Here is a 20,063-nt window from a genome sequence, read left to right on the forward strand (position 1 = left end):
TCCATGGAAGACCGGATGGATATTTTTAAGTAGCCAAATGTGGTAGCCACCAAATTGCGCCACATATATACACAAAGAGCTTTCACATGGTGGTGGAATAATTAGTGATAGAAACCAGACTAAAACAGCGAGATGAGTGGTTTTGTTAAAAACATCTCAGAACAATTGAGGCATGCAACAATTGAGGCCCATTTACGAATAAATGCAGTTAACACGCAATTCTGCTCAAATCCTAAAATAGTTTTAAAAAAAAATACTTTATGTAGAATCAAACTACGTAATGTCCCTGCTCCTATCCTTGTCCATTTGAACATTTTAAATACTGAAATAATTATTTTAAAAAAGAAAAATATTGTGGGCAGAAGCACTGCAGCCATTTTGTGTGAAATTATAAGGAGTGTTAGTCAACAAATAATGGTGGCATTTCTCCACAAATGCCCTCTTGCAATGTAAACAATAGGAATTATAAAATCCTATCTTTTTTTATATCATGAAATCTTAAAACTGACCCATAAATTAGGCCTATATATATTTGTACGATATTATCTTTTTTCTATTAAAAATATCAAATTTGTTAATACCATGGAATCTTAAGAAAGAACTCAAAAACTGAGCCTGTCGATATTTTGGGAATAATATAAACATGTTTTTTGTGGTTTTGTTATAATTGACCCTTTAGATTTAATAGTTTTTAGTTACCACTAGAGTTTTTTTAGATATCTTTGTTTATTACCTTTGTACTTTGGTTTTACTACTGTACACTGAAGTGAGCTGATCGCACCAGGCACGTAGGGATCAGAATGCTGAAGCTCACTTTCACGGGAGGTGATTTTTGAGAGCATCATCAGTGGGATGAGGGAATAGGATGGTGATCATGCTGATCCATAATTGATTATATCTTATTAGTGATAATTGATAAACCCTCTAGCTCAGTTAAACCTCGAAAAATAATGGAATACGCTTCTAGGTTTTCTGTGGGGCACAGTCTAAAGCAGAGGTGCCCAAAGTAGGTCTAGGAGTAATGTATCGGAGCCCAATGTTCAGGATTTCCACATGTGGTAAATACAGAAGGGCTTATTTATGAGCCCTTGCGTCACTTTCGCGCTGCCGGTGCGTCAATTTTTGTGACGCACCAGCAGCGTAAAAAATGAGCCTTGTTGCACCATATTTACAGAGTGACGCGTCTACCTAGATGCGTCACTTTGTAAACCTGTGCACCACATCATACCTGCGCCAGGTATAATGTATGCAGGGTGGGCGTTTTGACGCAAGTAAGCCTCATAGAGTCACTTCTAGGACACAAATGCGTCAATATCTTACGCCTGCCTCATGGCAGGTGTAAGACTGACGCAGGCACAGTTCACATGGGACTTGCCCATGTGTAATGACCCATTGCTGGATTTGCGTCACTTTTGTGACACACTCCAACATTGCATCATTTTTGCGCCTACAGATAAGTCAGAAATACTGACGTATCTGTAACTCCTTGCAACATGATGTGTCATACTGTAAATATGACGCATCATTGGTGTCGCAAGGAGGGTGCAATGAAAAGTGACGCATTGCTGTTTTCTCGCAGCGATGCGTCACTTTTCATAAATGAGGCCCATACCCTCTTACTATAAATAAAAGCATTGACATAGTCAATAGTTGCCCTTAAAATCTGGCTTGAATGTAGCACACATCAACCTACATTTGACAGCTTGAGCTAAAGAGATGCAGAAAAACAAATCTCTGCTCCACCACTGCTCACCATCCCAAGAATATTGAATGCTGAAACATTGGATTTTATGACACTCAAGGACCACCATTATGATCCCATCTCTCCATTCAAGCCCACTATCATTATCCAACTTTTTCTCTGACTTAGCCCTTACTTACTCACCGGTGTTGTTCCTAGACCGACATTGGTGTAATCTCTTGTAATTAGTTGAGATGGAAAGTGTACTGGTGTGCGATATTCTGTGAGTCAATTTAGAATTAAAACAAACAGTTAGGCTGTTTCCTCAAACACATGGCCAGAATTAGATTTGAAATGATTCACTTTGAAGAGTGGGACATAACTAGCTTCTCTCAAATTTAGTTAACAAATGGATCCTGGGAAATTTATTCTAAGACATTGGTTCCAGGTCCCTCATACGAAGATCTGACATCGAATTTGTGTTTCATGCGATCAAAGAAACCCCACAAACGAACCTAGATTAGGAACATGGTGCCTAGGAGATGGAAGTGAAGTCAGATTCCCCAGCCGGAATGAAACCCAACTCTTTAATAGGTTGCTCAGTGTAGGGACAAGGCATGATTTTATACATACCAGTACACTCCATCCCTATCGATAAAGGCCTGTTAGATCATATGTGATTCTCTTCAACTCAAGTGATCTAGGTTTTAAAAATTGTCTTCTGATGTTGATTCATCCTGTTTAAATTTGGGTGGGAATAGAAGATCCTGCATTTCAGCAAGAAGTGTTGATCCAGAATAGAGTCCATTGGCAAACTTTCTCCAAGAGACAAAGAGAAAAGAAAGCTCATGGATTCTCCTCTGTATTGATAATTTCTTCCAGAAATTGAGGATTTGCTACATACAGCCATCCTACTCTAAACCCAGCCCTAGCTCTTCAATGTTTCTCTAAACAATAGAAAAGGAGTACAGAAGGGGACCTCAACTGGTGATCTACCTATGCAAATTATTCCAATTTTGATTTGTACTTTTTAGAGGGGAGGCCTAGCAAAGTTATACTGTTTTAAAATAATTTTGTGTATCTTGTTGCTCACAAAATAGTCTTTCAAATAGACCTGTTGGGAGTATAATAGCACTTGGTGTTTGTAGATAAAATACATTTTCTTAGGTAAAATAAATCCTCTACAGTGGCATTTTGATACTGTGTGATATGTAAGAGCACCTTTCTATGGGAAACTGCCTCGCCCTTAAAATTCATTGAGTGGCGCAAGCAGCCTGACATCCGATGGCGCACTACGCATCTTGCCGATCTTGTACTCAGCCGGCATGTTTAGAACAAACTTCTTGTATCTCGGTTAGCACTTCTTCTTCATGGCACCATTGATAATTGCTTCTGGCTTTTTTACTTGAATAGCAAATAAAGAAAATCAAAAGTTCCATGATACTCATATCCCTGCCAAGAAAATCATTGTTTTTCACTTTTTTTCCCAGGAACATTATCCAAGGAGATCAGCTCTGATGAGATCGACCCCCGTGTGATCATCCTCTGGTCCCGCACAATCGGGGTGCCTCTGCTCTTCATCTTCTCTGTTCTGCTTATCAACCTCTACTATGCAAATAAGTGACCGCTGCCCCATACTGCTGGTACCAGCCCAAGCCGTGGTGAATGCACAGCATCCCTACTCCTGTGATTTACATATTGCCTTCACCTGTGGTACCAGTGAAGACCGCTCCGTCAAGAGATTTCCTACGGCACCTGGGCGCTACCTTGACGTCTGTCCAGTGGCTCCATCCATGGGACTCCTGATCCTGCATGCAATTGTTTTGCTCTGTTGATAGTCTGTCAAGGGGGGTACTTCTGGGTCTTTTCTGTCATCTACCTCCTTATCCATGAACCCTTTCCATCAAACCAAGTAACCATCAACACGTTCAAAGATACTGGTCACCATTCACCCATCTGTCTAACCCCTCCCAATGTTTGCCCACTGCTCATCCATTCTTTCATGGTAAAGCTGGAACTCCTATATGTAGTGGGTGCTACGAGCAGGGCATTAGTGCAACTGAACCTTGAATTTCATCTGAGCCAATCGTATCCTTTCAAGAATTTAACATTTGATGCTACCATAGTCAACTTGCATCAAGAACCAATGATGCTCCAAAGGCATGTGCCCAACTCCAGGCACTTGCAATCGTCCCCACGGTGGACTTTTTCCGGAGATCATTCCATTTCCCTTCAGGCTAGTCTGCCCACTGGTTTTTATAAAGGCTCCATTTGTGGAATGGATCTGTACTGTAATAATGTCTCCTCCCCCTGTGTCTGCCTCCTCTTAACACAGAAGACCCTTCTGAGTCTCAAGCCATATGCCTTCAGGTATTAACACGTTTCTCTTTGGAGTCAGAACTCCCACTTCGCTTGTGTACTTTTGCCCAATGCATTAAAAGGACAAGAAAGATTTTGGACAAATTGTAACACAGAAATCTTTTATTTCATACTTTTCCCACCAAAATACATCCCCGCTGAAGTGGAGTTTTACTGTCTTTTCCTCTTGCAGAAGATTGTTAGCTACATTTTCTCAACTTTAAGTAGACGAAGTTTCACAGCTTTTCACATCTATTGCCACCTCCTCTCTTCAACCCATAAAGTCTCAATTGTCCACTAGTGCTCAAATCAACCTTTGAGACACCCTCAGCTCCCCACTCAACTGAACATCCCTTCCTTGAGGAAATTGTTAAATCCCACCTCTTCCCTCTTGATCTGAACTAGATCCGCACTGATATGTGCAGCCTGGCCCCTTTTTCCATTATTCTAATGAACATCTGCTTGCTTTATAATGGTAAATGTAACTCTTTGCTCTGCTTAAGGCGCTGGAATACCAATTAGGTTCAGCTGTGCTATGGAATAGGCGTGAAAGACATAAATAAATAAGGTGGCCCTGAGTCCTAAGCACATCCTTGTACTGATGCCCTCTTTCACTCATCCTATGGCGCTTCCATTTGGTGCCACGCCGCTCCTCCCCTGGTCCTGAGCATCCCCTGCCACACATTACATTGTTCCCTTTAAAATGTGTTTTTTGGAAATAATTCTTCTATAGCTCTCCTTGCTCAATTTTAAACCATATTGTTAATAACATGTGTATTCACAGAGGTGTGCTGCTGCAATTATCTGGGAAATGTTCTTAATTGAGTTGTAAATTTCACAGCTCAAGTGGTTGAAACCGCTTTTAGGAAAGTGTGCCTTAGTTCAGGATGATAAAACCTACTGAAGAAGAGAGAAATGTCTGAAACATGTCGTAGTCTGAGTCCTTCGATGACGAACAGTTCCAACACGCTTCTCATTCTCAGAGCCTTGTTTTGCTAAATTGGGCATACACCTTGGGGCTCAAGGGTGAACGAGCATGATGGCTGAACTGCAGCATTACCTGTAGAAGCTGTGCCTCAAAAGAGAGGCAAAGGTTGCAGTAGTCATGGGAAAGCCAAAGACTAGCTGAGGCATCCAAGTTCTACAGAAGTAGAGGGTGGTTAAGCAGACATGCCTTTTGTTCATTTTCTACTTTCACTTTTCACCGAGGTCAAAGTCCTTCCTAGACCTGTACACAAAAGACTTCAGAATCCCTGACAACCTGCCCAAGTGATGCATGTGAGCACAGCAAATGAGAGGGCCCTGACACCAACAAACTGACCACTACAGTAAATCAGTTAACATGCCCTGCTGCCCCACATTATGATGTTGCATTGCATCTTTCAACATCAGTCATATGTGCATGTTCGGTGCCTGAGTGCAAGCTTATGTGTGTGTGGATGTATGTGTGTGTATGCACGCGCACCAATGCACAGTTGTAGTCCTATCAATATTTTTTCCGAGGCCTGATGCATCCTTTGCCCTGCCTAGTCTTGTAGCTTTCTTTCCTGACTCTGACACTCAGCTCCCTGCCAATGTAAAATGTAAATGTAAATTGATACTTGTATAGCGCACTTCTCACCCGCAAGGGTCTCAAGGCGCTTGTACGAATACCGCTGTGGAACCCATCCTGGCTTTCCCTGTGAGGTGTCCACTCCTGGGCACCCCCAAGGTGGAGGCCAGGCATCCTTAGCGTTGTGGGGGCCGTTGTGGAGATTAAGCAAGCTATTGCCCAGAGTTGCAGAGTGGGACTCCATGATTGGAATAGGCACCGAGACGAGAATTATCAGGTCCGTGGAATTTTTGGGCCCAAGACCCGCCGAGGAGGGGAATTGAACCCTGGTCCCGGGCTAGACCTCTGCCTCAGGGTGTCCCGCTCTAACCATTGAGCCACACTTCTCCAATCTGAGTCACCAAAGCTCTACTACTTCTGCCTGGACACTGATGCCACCACCCGAGGTGTCTATGTCCTTAGCCATGCCTTTATCTCTCTCTGACCCTGGGTACTCTGCCCTCTAAAAAAGTGTCACTGGTGCCTGTCCCCTCTGCAGCTCTTGGAAGACCCTAAGGCTGGCTTGCACCTCCATTGGCCCTATCGGCAGCGGGGACCTCATGCATAACAACCTAGTCGTCCACTCCTGTGGCCACAGTCCTTGCACTCATCTCATCTGTGGTCCCAGATTGGCATCCCTCCTCCTCGGTACGTCCTCATTCCATTTGACATTGTGCTTGAGGATGCTTCTGTTTTTCCTTCCGGGGAGCTGTGCCTGTGTTCAGTGATGATTCTATGTCAATGGAAGATGAAACAATAAGTCACCATGGCCAATTGTCAAAGGGACAATGCTGATGAGGACTGGCAGAGATGTCCTATGAATCTCAGAAGTTGGTTATTGATGCATGCTGCAGGTGGGTCAGTAGGACAGACTGTGAGTCCTTCCGTGCTGGTCCCACTCTATGAGAAGAGCAGGGTGGATTCTAGAGAGTGCAGTTGGGGGATTGGTTCAACTCTACCTTTCCTGAGGCTGGGTCTGGTCTCCATGCTGGTGGACCAGTATCTGGAAGGAGAGCAGCAGCAGGTCTGAGTATAGACAGCTTCATCTTGGATCAGTAACCTCAGGCATCCGAGACGATGCCGGCCTGCTGTACAGCCGCACTCGAGTGCTAATATACCGACACCAAAGCACCGGCTGTGCACTGATAACATATGAGCATCTAACCCAAGAACATATTCAGGACACCACATGAGTCAGGAGCCTGAAGGAGATGTGAAGTTGGCAGTTCCAGAGGAATCTATCGCCCATATTGTGCATGGTAATGTATGACGTTACAACGCATACATTTACAACGCATGCCTTTACAACACAGTTTTTATACCGCAACATCCTTTACAACGCATACAATTACATCGCATGCCATTACAACAAATTTTTAAAACTACATTTACACCACATACCATTACAACGCATACCATTACAATGAATTTATGGTAAGTGTTGGATAGTGTAGGGGTAAAAATGACTATTCTAACTCCAGTGACCGCAACAGTAGGGTAAGTGTTGGATAGTGTAGGGGTAAAAATGACTATTCTAACTCCAGGGGGTGCAACAGAAGGGTAAGTGTTGGATAGTGTAGGGGTACTATGCGTTGTAATGCCTGCGTTGTAGTGTCATGCAATGTAATGTCATGTGTTGTAGTGACATGTAATGTAATGGTTGCGTTGTAGTGAAATGCGTTGTAAAGGATGTTGCAATGTAATGACTGCGTTGTAAATGTAGTGCGATGTGATGACTGCGTTGTAAAGGTTGATTCCCTGTGCATGGTGACGCCTTTGAGTGTCTCTATAGAAGAGACACCCACAAATCGTCAGTCCTTAGCTCCTTGCCCTTTTTGTTTGAGACCCTAGACTCATGTTTGCGCCCATATGGTTTGTTCATGGTGTCATGGCGCTAAGGGTTTGTTGTGCAGTCCCAGTGGCCACCTACCATGCCTGTCTCTTAAGAAGGCATTTATTCAATTGCATTGATCATTATATACACATATATACTCTGCCTCATTCCGAGTAATCCCCTGGGGATTTACGGAGGCATCTCTGTCTATTTGTATAGCAGCTTCACATGGGGTTCACCTGGATAATTTGGGGGGTGATCGCAAACACCTCCATAGGTTCAATTGTGAAAAGAAAAGATTGCACTTGGAGCATAAGTGCAGTGTTAATTCAAGTTATCAGATCTCTGGCTTGGAAAGAGCTAGGAAGTCATGCTTTGCTTGGTGTACACCTATTTTATGTCTCTTATTTTGTTTTACATGCATTAAACTGCAGTTCTTTCATAAAGTAAAGCACTGACTGGACCATCAGTTTTTTGGAGGTAATGTGGTGTTTTGTTGTTTTCTGATGGTCTAACGCTCATCACCTCCTTGAGTAAGACTTGGACTGCTTTGTCTGGTCACCCTGGAGGGTCAACTGATGAAAGGGAAGAATTGAGTAATTCCCCAGGGGGTCTAGTTGCACTGTGGGCTGGGACACCATTGGTAAACAGCTCCTCCTGTTATAAATGGTACCCAGTACAACCGGATTGCCCTGTGGTCTTAGACATCAGGTTTCACGCCCACCATGCACCAAGAGATTTGTCTCAACGAGTGAGGACTTTTGTTGATGAGTCGCGTCCGGGACTGACCGGGTCCACAAGTCGGAACTGGAAAGGGTCGGCTCGGGGGACCTCCTAAAGATGATGGCTCCTGCAACACCATCCTTTGTAGCATTGGGTCCACCACCAGGGTGGTCCTTGCAGTACAGCAAGCAAAGTCTCTACCTTTTGGGAAACACCATCACCTGTACTCTAAAGGAAGCAGGGAGGATGAAGGTGTGCACACACTTATGGAGACTCTTCGGTTCCCACCGCCTACAAATGAGGCCATCAGAGAAAGATCTGCGTTTAGAACAGTGTCTACAATAGAAATATACATTTGTGCAAAGAGAATCCATAATTTATTTTCTTGTTTCTTGATGCAGACCAAAGCCCTTCCACAGGTCCATCAACTGGGGCTGTTAAAGTGTCACAATACTGTAAATAAATGTGGCCAGTCAAATTTTGCAATGTGTTAGGTATGGCGTCACATTCACCGTGCTGCAGTTTTCATGGTAAAAAAAAAAAATTATTGTTACAAACTGCAAACTCTGCAACATCTGGTGAATATTGCAGCACGCGCAGCAAATTCATAGGTACAGAGGAATGCCGGACTGAAGATGGGTAAGTAATTTCAAGTGGTCCTGACACTCATTCAGCACCATAAGAAGAAGCACAGCTACAACCCTCTAATGAAAACTCCACAATCACATTGTATTTTATACAAAATACACGACTGTAAAGTGCACAAGAAGTGCTGCAAATCAACACTGGTACACAAGTGCCACACCAATAACACTAGGACTGCAATAGAAGTAAGTATTGATGTTTATACTGATATACAACTGTGGACCATGATACAAACTCGTACACATTGAGTGAGGATTTACAACTTTGAATAATACAGTTACATTTCTATGGCATGGAAATAAAGTTGTTTGCCCACAATCACACGGTTTACAATCAAGTGCCAGAGCTGAGATTTGATTACAGGTGGGGAGGTACCGGCATCATAGGTTTAGCCACTAGACAACGTTCTACTCGTACAGCAACCCTACAACACAGCATCACAAATACAGAAACACTACAATTACAACACCAACCATAACATTAACAAATGAGGGCACAAAGGCAATCGCAACAAGCATTGCCAAAGCCAATAGATCTCGCCAATGCAAGAGCTATTGGCTTTGCCAATAGGTTCTAGCCATGTTGAACACCAGTGTGGTCGCTGTTCTGCGTGGCTAGTTAGTGGCATAGAGAAGAGTGACGTAGAGTGACATAAAGAGTCGTGGCCTGGAGTGGTGCAGAGTAAAGTAGGGTAGAGTGTATTGGTGTAGAGTGGAGTGGCATAGAGTGGAGTGCTGGAGAGTGCAGTGATGTAGAGTGCAATGGTGCAGAGTAGAGTAGATTAGAGTGGTGCAGAGTAAAGTCGGGTAGAGTATAGTGGCATAGAGTATATTGATGTAGAGTGGAGTGGGATAGAGTGAAGTGGCATAAAATGGAGTGCTCCAGAGTGCAGTGGCCTAGAGTGCGGCAATGCAAAGCAGAGTGGCGTAGATTGCATTGGCATACAGTGCAGTAGTACAGAGTAGAGTGGCAGTGGTGAAGAGTGCAGTGCTGCAAGTAGTGTGCTGTGGAGCGGCATAGAGTGCATTTGCGTAGAGTGGAGTGGCGTAGAATACCTTGGTCAGTGGTGCAGAGTAGAGTGCAGTGGCACTGACTGTAGTGAGGTAGAGTGCATTGGCATATAGTGCAGTGTCATAGAGTGGCGTGGTTTAGAATAGAGTGGCGTAGAGTGCAGTGGGGTAGAGTGGAGGGGTTAGGGTAGGGTGCAGTGTATTGGCTTAGAGTAAAGTGGTGTAGACTGCAGTGGCATAGAGTCCAGTGGTGCAGAGTAGTTTAGAGTGCTGTATAGTGGATTGGCTTACAGTGCAGGGGTGTGCGGTGGAGTGGTATAGATTAGAGTGCATTGGCATAGAGTGTATTGGCATAGAGTGCAGTGGCTTAGAGTGCTGTGTCGCAGAGTGGCGTAGAGTGGAGTGGCATAGAATGGAGTTGTGCAGAGTAGAGAGAAGTGGCCTACACTGAAGTGGTGTCGAGTACAGTGGCAAAGAGGGCAGAAGTGTAGAGTAGAGTGGTGTACAGTGCAATGGCATAGAGTAGAGTTGTGTTGAATAGTGTAGAGCGGTGTAGAATGAAGTGGCGTAGAGTGCAATGGCATAGAGTGAATTGGTGCAAAGTGGAGTAGAGTTCAGTGATGCAGAGTGCAGTGGCATTGCTTGGTGTAAAGTGGACTGGTGCAGAGTAGAGTGCAGTGGTGTGGAGTGGTGCTGTGTATAGTGGAGTGGTGTAGAGTGGAGTATGCATGGTGTGGTAGCGCACTGCCATTACAGGCAACACCTTTTACATTTAAATGACCATTACATTTGCACAGACATACAGGTTTACTAATAAAACTATACAGTGCACAAACGATAATTTGTGGAAATGGCATCACCTAGTATATCGTTCTGTTTTTATTATATTAAAGTGTTTCTAACACTCCCTCAGAATTGACAAAAATCTGCTTAATGTGTGCTTTCCTAATTCTGATCTATTCTAAAATACATGCACAGTTCATTTAAATGTTATTGTGTGCTAGAAAAACCCTTTCCTATACCTAGTATCTAGCAAGATTGTCACATAAATCCTCTGGCCTTGAAGTCAGAGAAAGAAAAGAAAACACTTAGCTCCCAAGAAGACAGAGCCTGCCATTTGACTTCTGGGTTTCAATGCACAGCAAACGTGACAAGATAAGAACAAGATGTACAGGACTGTAGACAGAAAAGAGCACTAGACGAATAAATTGAGAGGTAGTCTGAAAAGGCTTTGCTCCTTTGAGGGGTGGGAGGGCGTACTGAAGCTGGACAGCCTAAAACAGATAAAGCCATCAAATTGAAAGCCAGAAAATGTGAGTTACAAACCAGGGAGCCAATGGTAAGCAGCGGGTGGAATGCAGTCCAACTGCAGCTTTCTGAATGTCCCCAAGACGTCTTTAGCAAACACGACAGCGCAAGGTAGGCTTGGACCTAAAAAAGGGCCTGGGGTCCTTCTGCCACCCTTCAGGTCTGGGTGCATTAGAGCAAACCGTGGCGCTCGTGCATGATGCACTAGGCTGGCTCACAACACTGGTGCAATGTTGACTCTATCTATAAACACTGCATTCTGCTTTCATTTTACATCCCTCGAACAACACTGCGTCCCTGGGCATTGTGAGGAGGCTGAAGAGAGACTGAGCTGTGCACAGGGACATCTTAAGGATTTTGGGGGGCCCTGGGCCAAGCGTATTTTAGGAGCTCCTTGCACAGCCTTGAATTTATGATCCAGTTTCAGCTGTTTCATGCTGGCTGGGTCACTGACAGCGCACATGCACATTCTTCCAAATTCTGAATGTGTTTCCATCTAATATTCAGGGATAGTGACGTGTGTTTTCAATATTGTAACACAACAGCAGCTCAGTAATATTACTGCAAATAATCTCTGTGACACCCTCCCATTTCTCATATGTGAGGTCCTGTTTTGATCTAAAAAAACTGTTTTTATGGATGTTGTATAAAACATTAACACATTTCTCTACAAATTGTCTGTAATGGTTTCTCACACATCACCCACGTTAATCATAAATTTAAGGAAAACGGTATTTTAAAACCATATGTTTAAGAATTATTCGAGGTCATCAGGGTGGGACTTTGCAGAACAGAGCAGGCTCTATGGGGAGAGCCCACTTTGCCTATGCCTTAAGCTTCTCTGGCAGTGCAAAGACAGGGAGCAGCTCAGAAACCTTCTCTTCCGGTCCTCTCCTCCCGTGACCTCTCGTTCTCCTCGTATTTTATTTGACCTGTAGCGGTCGGTGGTGGAAGTTCTCCCGGGCAGTGAAGTGGGGCAGGGGAGGGGCAGGGTGGGGGGGTAGTAAACTATGGAATACGGCCAAATGCAGGAAAATAAACAATTAAATAATTCAAACGAATTTTGTTGCGCACACTGCATCGCCAGATTCAATGCAGAATGCGCAACGAAATTGGCCATATTGCATAGTTTACTTCCCCCCACTCTGTCCCTCCCCCGCCCCATGTCACCACCCGGGAGAACTCCCACCACCGACCGCTACTGCATTTGACCCGGCATCCTTGTCCAGCTGTGCCTCCGCCCTTCGCTGTCCCCTCACTTCTCCCTTCCTTCTTCCCTTAACCCTTCCAGCCCTGCCCCCCCCCCTAAACATGCAGTCCCATCCCTTCAGTCCCCTGCACTAGTTCCAGTCCTTCCTCTTTCTTCTTCTCCTGTGATCCACATCGGTACTTACCTCTTTCACTTATTTTTCTCTATAGAGTCTCCAAGTAATTCAGAGTTTCCAAATAGTCATTTATTGGCGCTGTATAAACACGGAAAAGAAATACAGGCAAATACTATCCAGCAAAACCCCAAGGACCATGCAAAATATCTCGAACTATACATAGGTGGGAGAACTACATTTATACTTTTTCATTTACATTTTCAAAGAGACAATATATACATTTGATTTACAGATACCTTTAATCAGTAGCGTACCTAAGGTGAATTGGGCCCGGGTGTAAGCAAGGAAAATGGCTCCTTTGACTGCTACTGGGGTAGTAAAAATCCCACTGTCAGGAGTCAAGGAGCCCCTCGGGCCTCTGGGTCCCCGGGCCACTGCATCTGCTGCACCAGTGGTAGCTACACCCCTGCATTCATTGGTCTTACTACACCAACATATACACAGAGGGGTGTATTTACAAGCCCCTTGCGCCACTTTAGCATCATGTTTCCCATGTTAAAAGTGACGCAAAGTGGCAAAAAGGGCTTGTAAATCTGCCCCAGAATCTTTTTCCAAAACTGAACATCCCCACCTACGTCACTGAGGGAACTGGAACCTATCACATGAGGCCAGGCTTCTGTTCCCTCCATAGAAAGAACCAAGAGGAGCATTGGAGGAGGTGTTTAACTAGATACACTTGGTAAGGTAGCTGTGCTGGCCAATCACACTGCAGAGATCTAGCTGCAATGATGAGATGACGCGTGCCCCACCTTGTCATCCTTCTGTGTCAATGGATGTTTATGTGTAAGACAGATTATTTATTTTCAGTTTTCATTGTAAATAAGTGGCTGGTATATTGAGAGTGAAAAGCAGCCCAACCATTCCCTACACAACCCAATGGGGATGTGGTTGAAGCTTCAGATGGTTAACCGAGGAGAAAGGAGATGTGAGCCATACTCACTTCCTTACTCCTGCGCCTGACGTAGCTATGGGATGAGCTGCTCCCCTGTGGGTTTGTGTGCTTAGTTTTGGTTCACTTTTGGGGTTTTATCAATTGCTCACTCACTTCAGTCATCAAACAGATGTCCTTCTCAACCATCGACACGGTGGCACTGTTGGAGTGGCCTCTTCCCTCTGCCCGCAGTTCCATCAGAAGCCCTTTCTTGTTCCAAGTTACAGACGTGGAAAGGAGAGCTTCCCATCAAGGACAGCCGAGTACCCAGGACTGACCCACCGGAGTGAGATCCAGGTACTGCATGGCGCATTCGCCCCAGGGTTGTGTAATGTGCTTGCCCTTGTGAAGAGTGACATGGTTGGTCAGCGATGTGTCACACGCTTGCCACAGTGAGTTTACTATAGCGATGTGTGATGTGTGTGCCTCCTTCAGTCTTTCATAGGCCCTCAGGGGTTTAATGGTTTACCTGGGCCACGTGGGGTTGTCATGTTTAGTGGTGTTTTCGGGGGGCCTGGTTAACTTGGCTGAAAGTGTTCTTGGTGATGTCTGGTGTGGTTTACGTGATTGGTACTGGTTGTCAGGTTGACACCATTGTTGATATCCTAGATGAGGTCCCTGTGGGGCTAGTATGACTAGGCTGGGTAGCAGGTGGAGTTGTTAATGATGTCCTTGCTCTTTTGCCTTGACGTGGTCGGTGATTTGTTGTCAATTCACCAGTGGAGTTTACTCAGATGATGTCTCTATGGAGATCCCTTCAGTGACCCAGTTGGTGGTTGTTTGGTGTGGCTGATGGTGTTTCCCTGGGGGCCCAAGTAGATATAACACAGTTGAGCTCTCTCTGGTGGGCACCAGAGGTGATGAGGATGGTTTGGTACTTCCCTGGTTCATTGATTTTCAGCATCTGTGACCTTCTCCCTGTGTGATCCTGGGCTTGTACAAGCTAAATGGCAACCCTGAGTTCAACAGTCACTGGTGACTCCTGGGGCACCCTGTATTTTCCTCTTTCAGAAATGATGAGAAATGTAAATGTGGCTCATTCTAGTCCCTCTTCCAGGGATCATTTACCTTCCAGGGATCTCTTGTCTTCCAGGGATTGTTTACCTTCCAGGGATCTCTTGTCTTCCAGGGATCTCTTGTCTTCCAGGGATTGTTTACCTTCCAGGGATCTCTAGTCTTCCAGGGATTGTTTACCTTCCAGGGATCTCTTGTCTTCCAGGGATCTCTTGTCTTCCAGGGATTGTTTACCTTCCAGGGATCTCTTGTTTTCTAGGGATTGTTGACCTTCCAGAGATCTCTTGTCTTCCAGGGATCTCTTGTCTTCCAGGGATTGTTTACCTTCCAGGGATCTCTTGTCTTCCAGGGATTGTTTACCTTCCAGGGATCTCTTGTCTTCCTGGGATCTCTTGTCTTCCAGGGATCTCTTGTCTTCCAGGGATTGTTTACCTTCCAGGGATCGCTTCTCTTCCAGGGATCTCTTGCCTTCCAGGGATCTCTGGTCTTCCAGGGATCTCCTGCCTTCCATAGATCTCTTGTCTTCCATGGGTCGCTTGCTTGCTAGGGATCTCTTGTCTTCTCAGGTTTGATGCACTGTTGAAACAAGAATTTCTTCTGAGGCTCTGGGAAGGTAGCTGCTAAGGAGATAAAGTTGGTTCCCTAGTCTTAGATTATCCAACCGTAGAAAAGATCTCCCTGAGAGCTCTCACTACCCCTTCACAGTCATGCGCCTCAGAGGTAGTGCCTCCGGGTGCCTGGTTACATGATCCACCACAACCAAGATATACTTGTTGCCTGACTATGAGGGGGTCAAAGGGACTTACAACGTCTATTCCCACCCACTCAAATTTAAACCTACAACCGGTAGAGGCAATATTAGTGGCTTAATCCTCCTTCCTGACTTACCACTCACTTGGCAGCTGTATATATTTTTGTTTCTGTGCATCCCTGGCCAGTAGAACAGAAGGTCCAACCTCTCCTGGGTTTTTCTAATGCCCACATGTGCTGTCAAGGGCACTAAATGGGCCAGGGACCACAGGAAGTTCCTGTGCACCAATCGAACCACTAGCCTCATGCTAGTACCCAGCTTGGGATTCACTTTCCAACCAACCACTATAAAGCAGTCCATCCTCCCAGCCAACATAGTGTTTCCTGAATACTCCTTTGCAGAACTATTCCTGGGCTCCTTTTTCCACGAGCTTAGGTCACTACTACTGTGCCTTGTGGAATTCTTCCTCGTTAGGCCCCTCAGCAGATAGCAAACCTTGCAGCCCTGGACGTGACCCAGACTCCAACACCTGGCCAGTGGCATAGCTAGGCACTCTGCCGCCCTTGGCGGTCCCTGCCTTTGCCGCCCACAGCCACGCTGAAAAGTGGGGGAGGTGCTGATGGTAAAATCTGCATTTACCGCCCCTGCGGCAAACGCATGTCGCCCCGCCCCCCCTTGCTACGCCACAGCACCTGGCCTTCAGGAAGCCTCATCCTCCTTTTCCTCTGGAGCAAAAAGGATGACCTCCATGGGCAGTGCCTTTCTGGAGTCTGCCCTTCCTCAAAACTACCTTGTACTAGTATCTGCAAATCAAATTCTGAGACTACCATGCAGCCTGTGCTCTGATCCACACAGCAGACACTGTTGAAGACATATATGCTCTTGCTGTTGGCGCTAAGCCAGAGGAAATCAATCATTGCCCAAGGGACAACCTGCACCATACTTCTCTCTCACACCAACATGTACCGTAGCCGCCTTGCCATTGATTTCTACTACAACTCGGGCAAGCGGGTACTTCATGTCTTCACCACTGGCTACCAAACCTGAATCCTTGGTACCAGGGAGAATTTACAGAGGCTTGAGATGGATGTATGACGGTACAACGCATGCTTTCACAACGCGTACCGTTACCACGCAGGTTTTACAACGCAAATCGTTACAACGACTTGCGTTGGGGGGCGCTGGATAGTGAATAGTTTAATTTACTATTCCAACTCCAGTCCCCGTGGATAGTAGGGAAGTTGTTGGATAGTAAATTAAACTATTCCCTATCCTACAGCGCCCTCCAGCGCAAGTCGTTGTAACGACTTGCGTTGTAAAACCTGCGTGGTAATGGTACCGCGTTGTGAAAGTTTCGTTATAAAGGATGTTTCCCCTTGAGATACTGCCTATGCTTTGCTACACTATAGAATTTGTAAAGAGCATGACGACCCGAAGGAATCCCAGTGCTAGTTTAGAGAGGCTTCACCATATTGAACAGGGAAGACATCTAGGGGCATTTACTAAGTAAAGAGCCAGGTTTTAAGCGCTTTTCAAAAGAATAGCTCTTTATTTGTCACTCGGCTAGCTAGAGGGAGGGTATTCCAGAGCCAGGCGGCATTGAAGCTGAAGGACCGTCCTTAAATTCTAGCTCTTTTGACAATGGGGTCAGTCGCCAACTGGAGGTTCAAGGATTTAAATGGTCTATTCGGGATGTAGGGGGAGGCAAGCTGACATAGAATTGGTGGACTTTGTCAAGTTAAAGCACAGGGAAAAATGCACAGTGAATTTAATTCTGTGGGTGATGGGTAGCCAGTGCAGGTCTCTCAAGCCTTGTCTAACTGACTGTAATCGAGGGATTCCAAGAAGCGCCCATGCAGCTGCAATCTGCACTACTTGAAGTATCCGTATAACTCCTTTGGGAGAACCCTGGTACAGTGAGTTGCCATAATCTAAGTGGGAAAGAACAAGGGCTTGTACCACTGCCCGTCCCAAGTTCTGTGGAAGGAAAGACAGAATCTTACACAACATCATCAACATTCCAAAGCAGCTAGCAGATATTTTGGCGGCCTGGGCTTCCATTGTTAAAGTGTTTTCTAGCCACATCCCTAGACTTTTTATGACCGCCTTAAAGACTGGGGGTAGCCAAGGCTATAAGGCCAGCCCACGACTTGTTGAGTGGAGACATTATTTCCAAAAATCATTAATTCTGTTTGAGATCCATTGAGCTTAAGGCACAACTTGTTCATCCAGCTGGTCCCCTGCTCCAAACAAGGTCCAAGGCTGGAAGAAGAAGGTTCAGAGGCTGGTGCAAGAAAAAAGTGCAGCTGTATAGGAGACTATAGAGAGACTATAGAGATTCCATAGGGGGCTACAATGGCTGCCAGAGGTTGCAGATATATATAAAAAAGTTTTGAACTAGGCAAGGACCCCTGAGGGATCCCACAAATGACAGGCATAGTTTCTGATGAGCAGTACTTATCAAAGACCTGGAATGTTCATTCCCTCAGGAAATAACTCACCCAATCCAGGGCTTTTCCAGCAATTGCAGTCTTGCCCACCCAATTTAGAAGTGAGGGCTGATCAACGGTGTCAAAGGCCGCGCTGAGATGATAGCCACCATAGCTCCTCGATTCAGTCTCCTTTGAACCTCCTCAACCACAGACAGAAGAGCAGTTTCTGTGCTGTGTTTGGGCCGGAAGCAGATTTGCATGTGGTGCAAAATGGAGTTAGCTTCCAGGAAATCTGACATACATTTGCTGACATTCTGTCACTCTGCTAAGACCAGGAAGTAGTAAGATAAGGTGACAATTTCCTAGGCAGTCGGAGGCTAAGTTGGGCTTCTTTAGGTCAGCTCTAGCCATGGCATGTTTCCAGGGTAGGGGCACAGAACCCATTTCCAAAGAAAGATTAATCACGTTTAGCAAAATGGGGAAGATGATTTCAGGCTCAAGAGCAAGGATTCTCAGGGGTGCCTGATCCATCGGGGATCCTGACTTGATTTCCTGAACAGGACGGTGAACTCATAAAGGGAAAGGAGAGTACATTGGGAGAGGGTAGGGAGAGGTCTCTCCTTTTATTTAATGAAATTAGAGTTACCACTTTCATTGATCGCCTTAAATAAACAATAAATGTCATGAAGTTTAGTACTGAAGTAGGTGGCTTAAGCTTTGCATCTATCAGTAGAGGGTTCAGAACCCGGAGGATTGATGTTGTTCCTCTTAACGAAAGCCCTTTTTCCCCTCAGTGCAGGCACCTGCTTTCCCTTGAGGAGAGGTGTGGCGCCGCGGCCAGGGCGACTGACGCTGGAATCTGGGGATCACAGTTCGATCCCCGGCTCCGGCGGCAGATTAGCCCAGCACCATGTGACTCTGGGCAATAGCTCGCTTAATCTTCCCGACGGCCCCCAGCGCCTAGAGACCCTTACGGGTGATTGTGCGCTTTACAAATGTGGACTTTACTTTACTTTACTTTACTTCCTGCATGAACCCCATTGTGCTAGGATGAATGTGCTTCAGAGCATCGGGAGCAGTTGGTACAGGATCTTTCACCTGACAGCCATTTCTAAAGTTTCCCACCTAGTGGCACGTATAACAAGTCACCATCTTGAACATGGAAGAATCTTACAGTCCTCCCTTCTCATGATAATCCTTACCAGACACACCATTACCATTTCCCTTTCTCCTGGGCCCTCCTCGGGTCACTTGGAAATGTCCTCAGCCCTTACCCTCAGATCTGGAAACAGTCTGTGGCAAGTACGTTTCCTCTTTTGGCTTAGAACTATGCTGCTCTAGCCCCTTGAGAAGGATGTTAGCTAACCACTTGCCAGGCAACAGTGCAGGTTTCTCTGGATCCCTCTCAGTAAGATATGGCAGGGACTGCCTAAGTGGGATAGAGCACTCCTCCTCTGTCACCATCAGCTGGTTTAAACAATGAAAATCCTTGACCTTTATGTCTCTTACCCTGTAATTCAGGTTGTGCACTACACCATGAATCTATGTTTGAAACAGAAATCAGTCTGCTCTCCTGCAGCCCCGAAATCTCTCAATGTACTGAACTGGCTTCATTCTCAAACCATCTAATGTTATCTTCCTTCATCATACACTTGTGGACCATCTGGTCTGTCACAGGCATCCTTCCAATGATGGCTATCCTTTCCAAAGGCTAGCCGCCCGTTAAGGCAGCTACCTTAGACACCTCATTCAAGACCTATAGCTTACAAGCGAGCTCAAAGCTCACAAACTCTTCCACGATATCCTCCTAGAAGAAGCTGTCCCTGCTACCATCCTAAGCTTCTCCTTCACACGGGTAACCTTTTCCTTCACCAGCTCTCTTTTTCTTTCGCTTTCCCTCTATTTCCACTTTCTTAGCTTCACTTCCCCCTCTCTCAATTTCCCTTCCTAGGGCCATTCTTCCTGTCTCTCCCATATCCTCTCGTTTTGCTCCTGGTGAGCTAGCCTCTACTTCTCCTCCTGAGACTTCCTGGCCTTCCTCACCTGCTCAGTTTTAGCTTCCTGCAGCGCCAACTGCAAATTCAGGATCTTCACTAAATTCTACCCACCCAAGGGATTTGCTCCTGGAATTGGTGAGAGTGATACCCTAGTAATTAGAAGTGGTGAATAGATTGGAGAAACTCTGGAAAGTGCAAGAGGGGACTTCTTTGGTGTGTGTCAGGCGTAGATCTGTGCTAGGGGGACACAAGAGCCTTGCCCCACAAATCTCTTCTTTTGGGTTGCTAGACTGTTTTCCTTCCCAGAACCTACCACAGCCTCCTTCTCGGTCACTCTGCCTCTCAAACTGGTGCCTAATGAAATCAACAAGGACATCCCAGTCCCTGCTTCTGAGAGAACTCC

General features: G+C 45.6%; 1 protein-coding gene across 2 annotated transcripts in view; it reads left to right on the forward strand.

Moving 5' to 3' along the window:
- The window catches only part of NCR3 (natural cytotoxicity triggering receptor 3), a 34,551-nt gene extending 29,729 nt beyond the window's left edge, over positions 1–4,822 (forward strand). For both annotated transcript variants that reach the window (XM_078641504.1, XM_078641502.1), the window contains exon 4: positions 3,172–4,822. In XM_078641504.1, coding sequence (XP_078497630.1) covers positions 3,172–3,305 — 134 coding nt within the window. In that variant the 3' untranslated portion in view covers positions 3,306–4,822. The remainder of the gene's footprint in view (positions 1–3,171) is intronic.
- Positions 4,823–20,063: the final 15,241 nt, after the last annotated feature.

The sequence above is a fragment of the Lissotriton helveticus genome, chromosome 5_1 (genome assembly GCF_964261635.1).
Source record: "Lissotriton helveticus chromosome 5_1, aLisHel1.1, whole genome shotgun sequence".
Classification (NCBI taxonomy): Eukaryota; Metazoa; Chordata; class Amphibia; order Caudata; family Salamandridae; genus Lissotriton; species Lissotriton helveticus.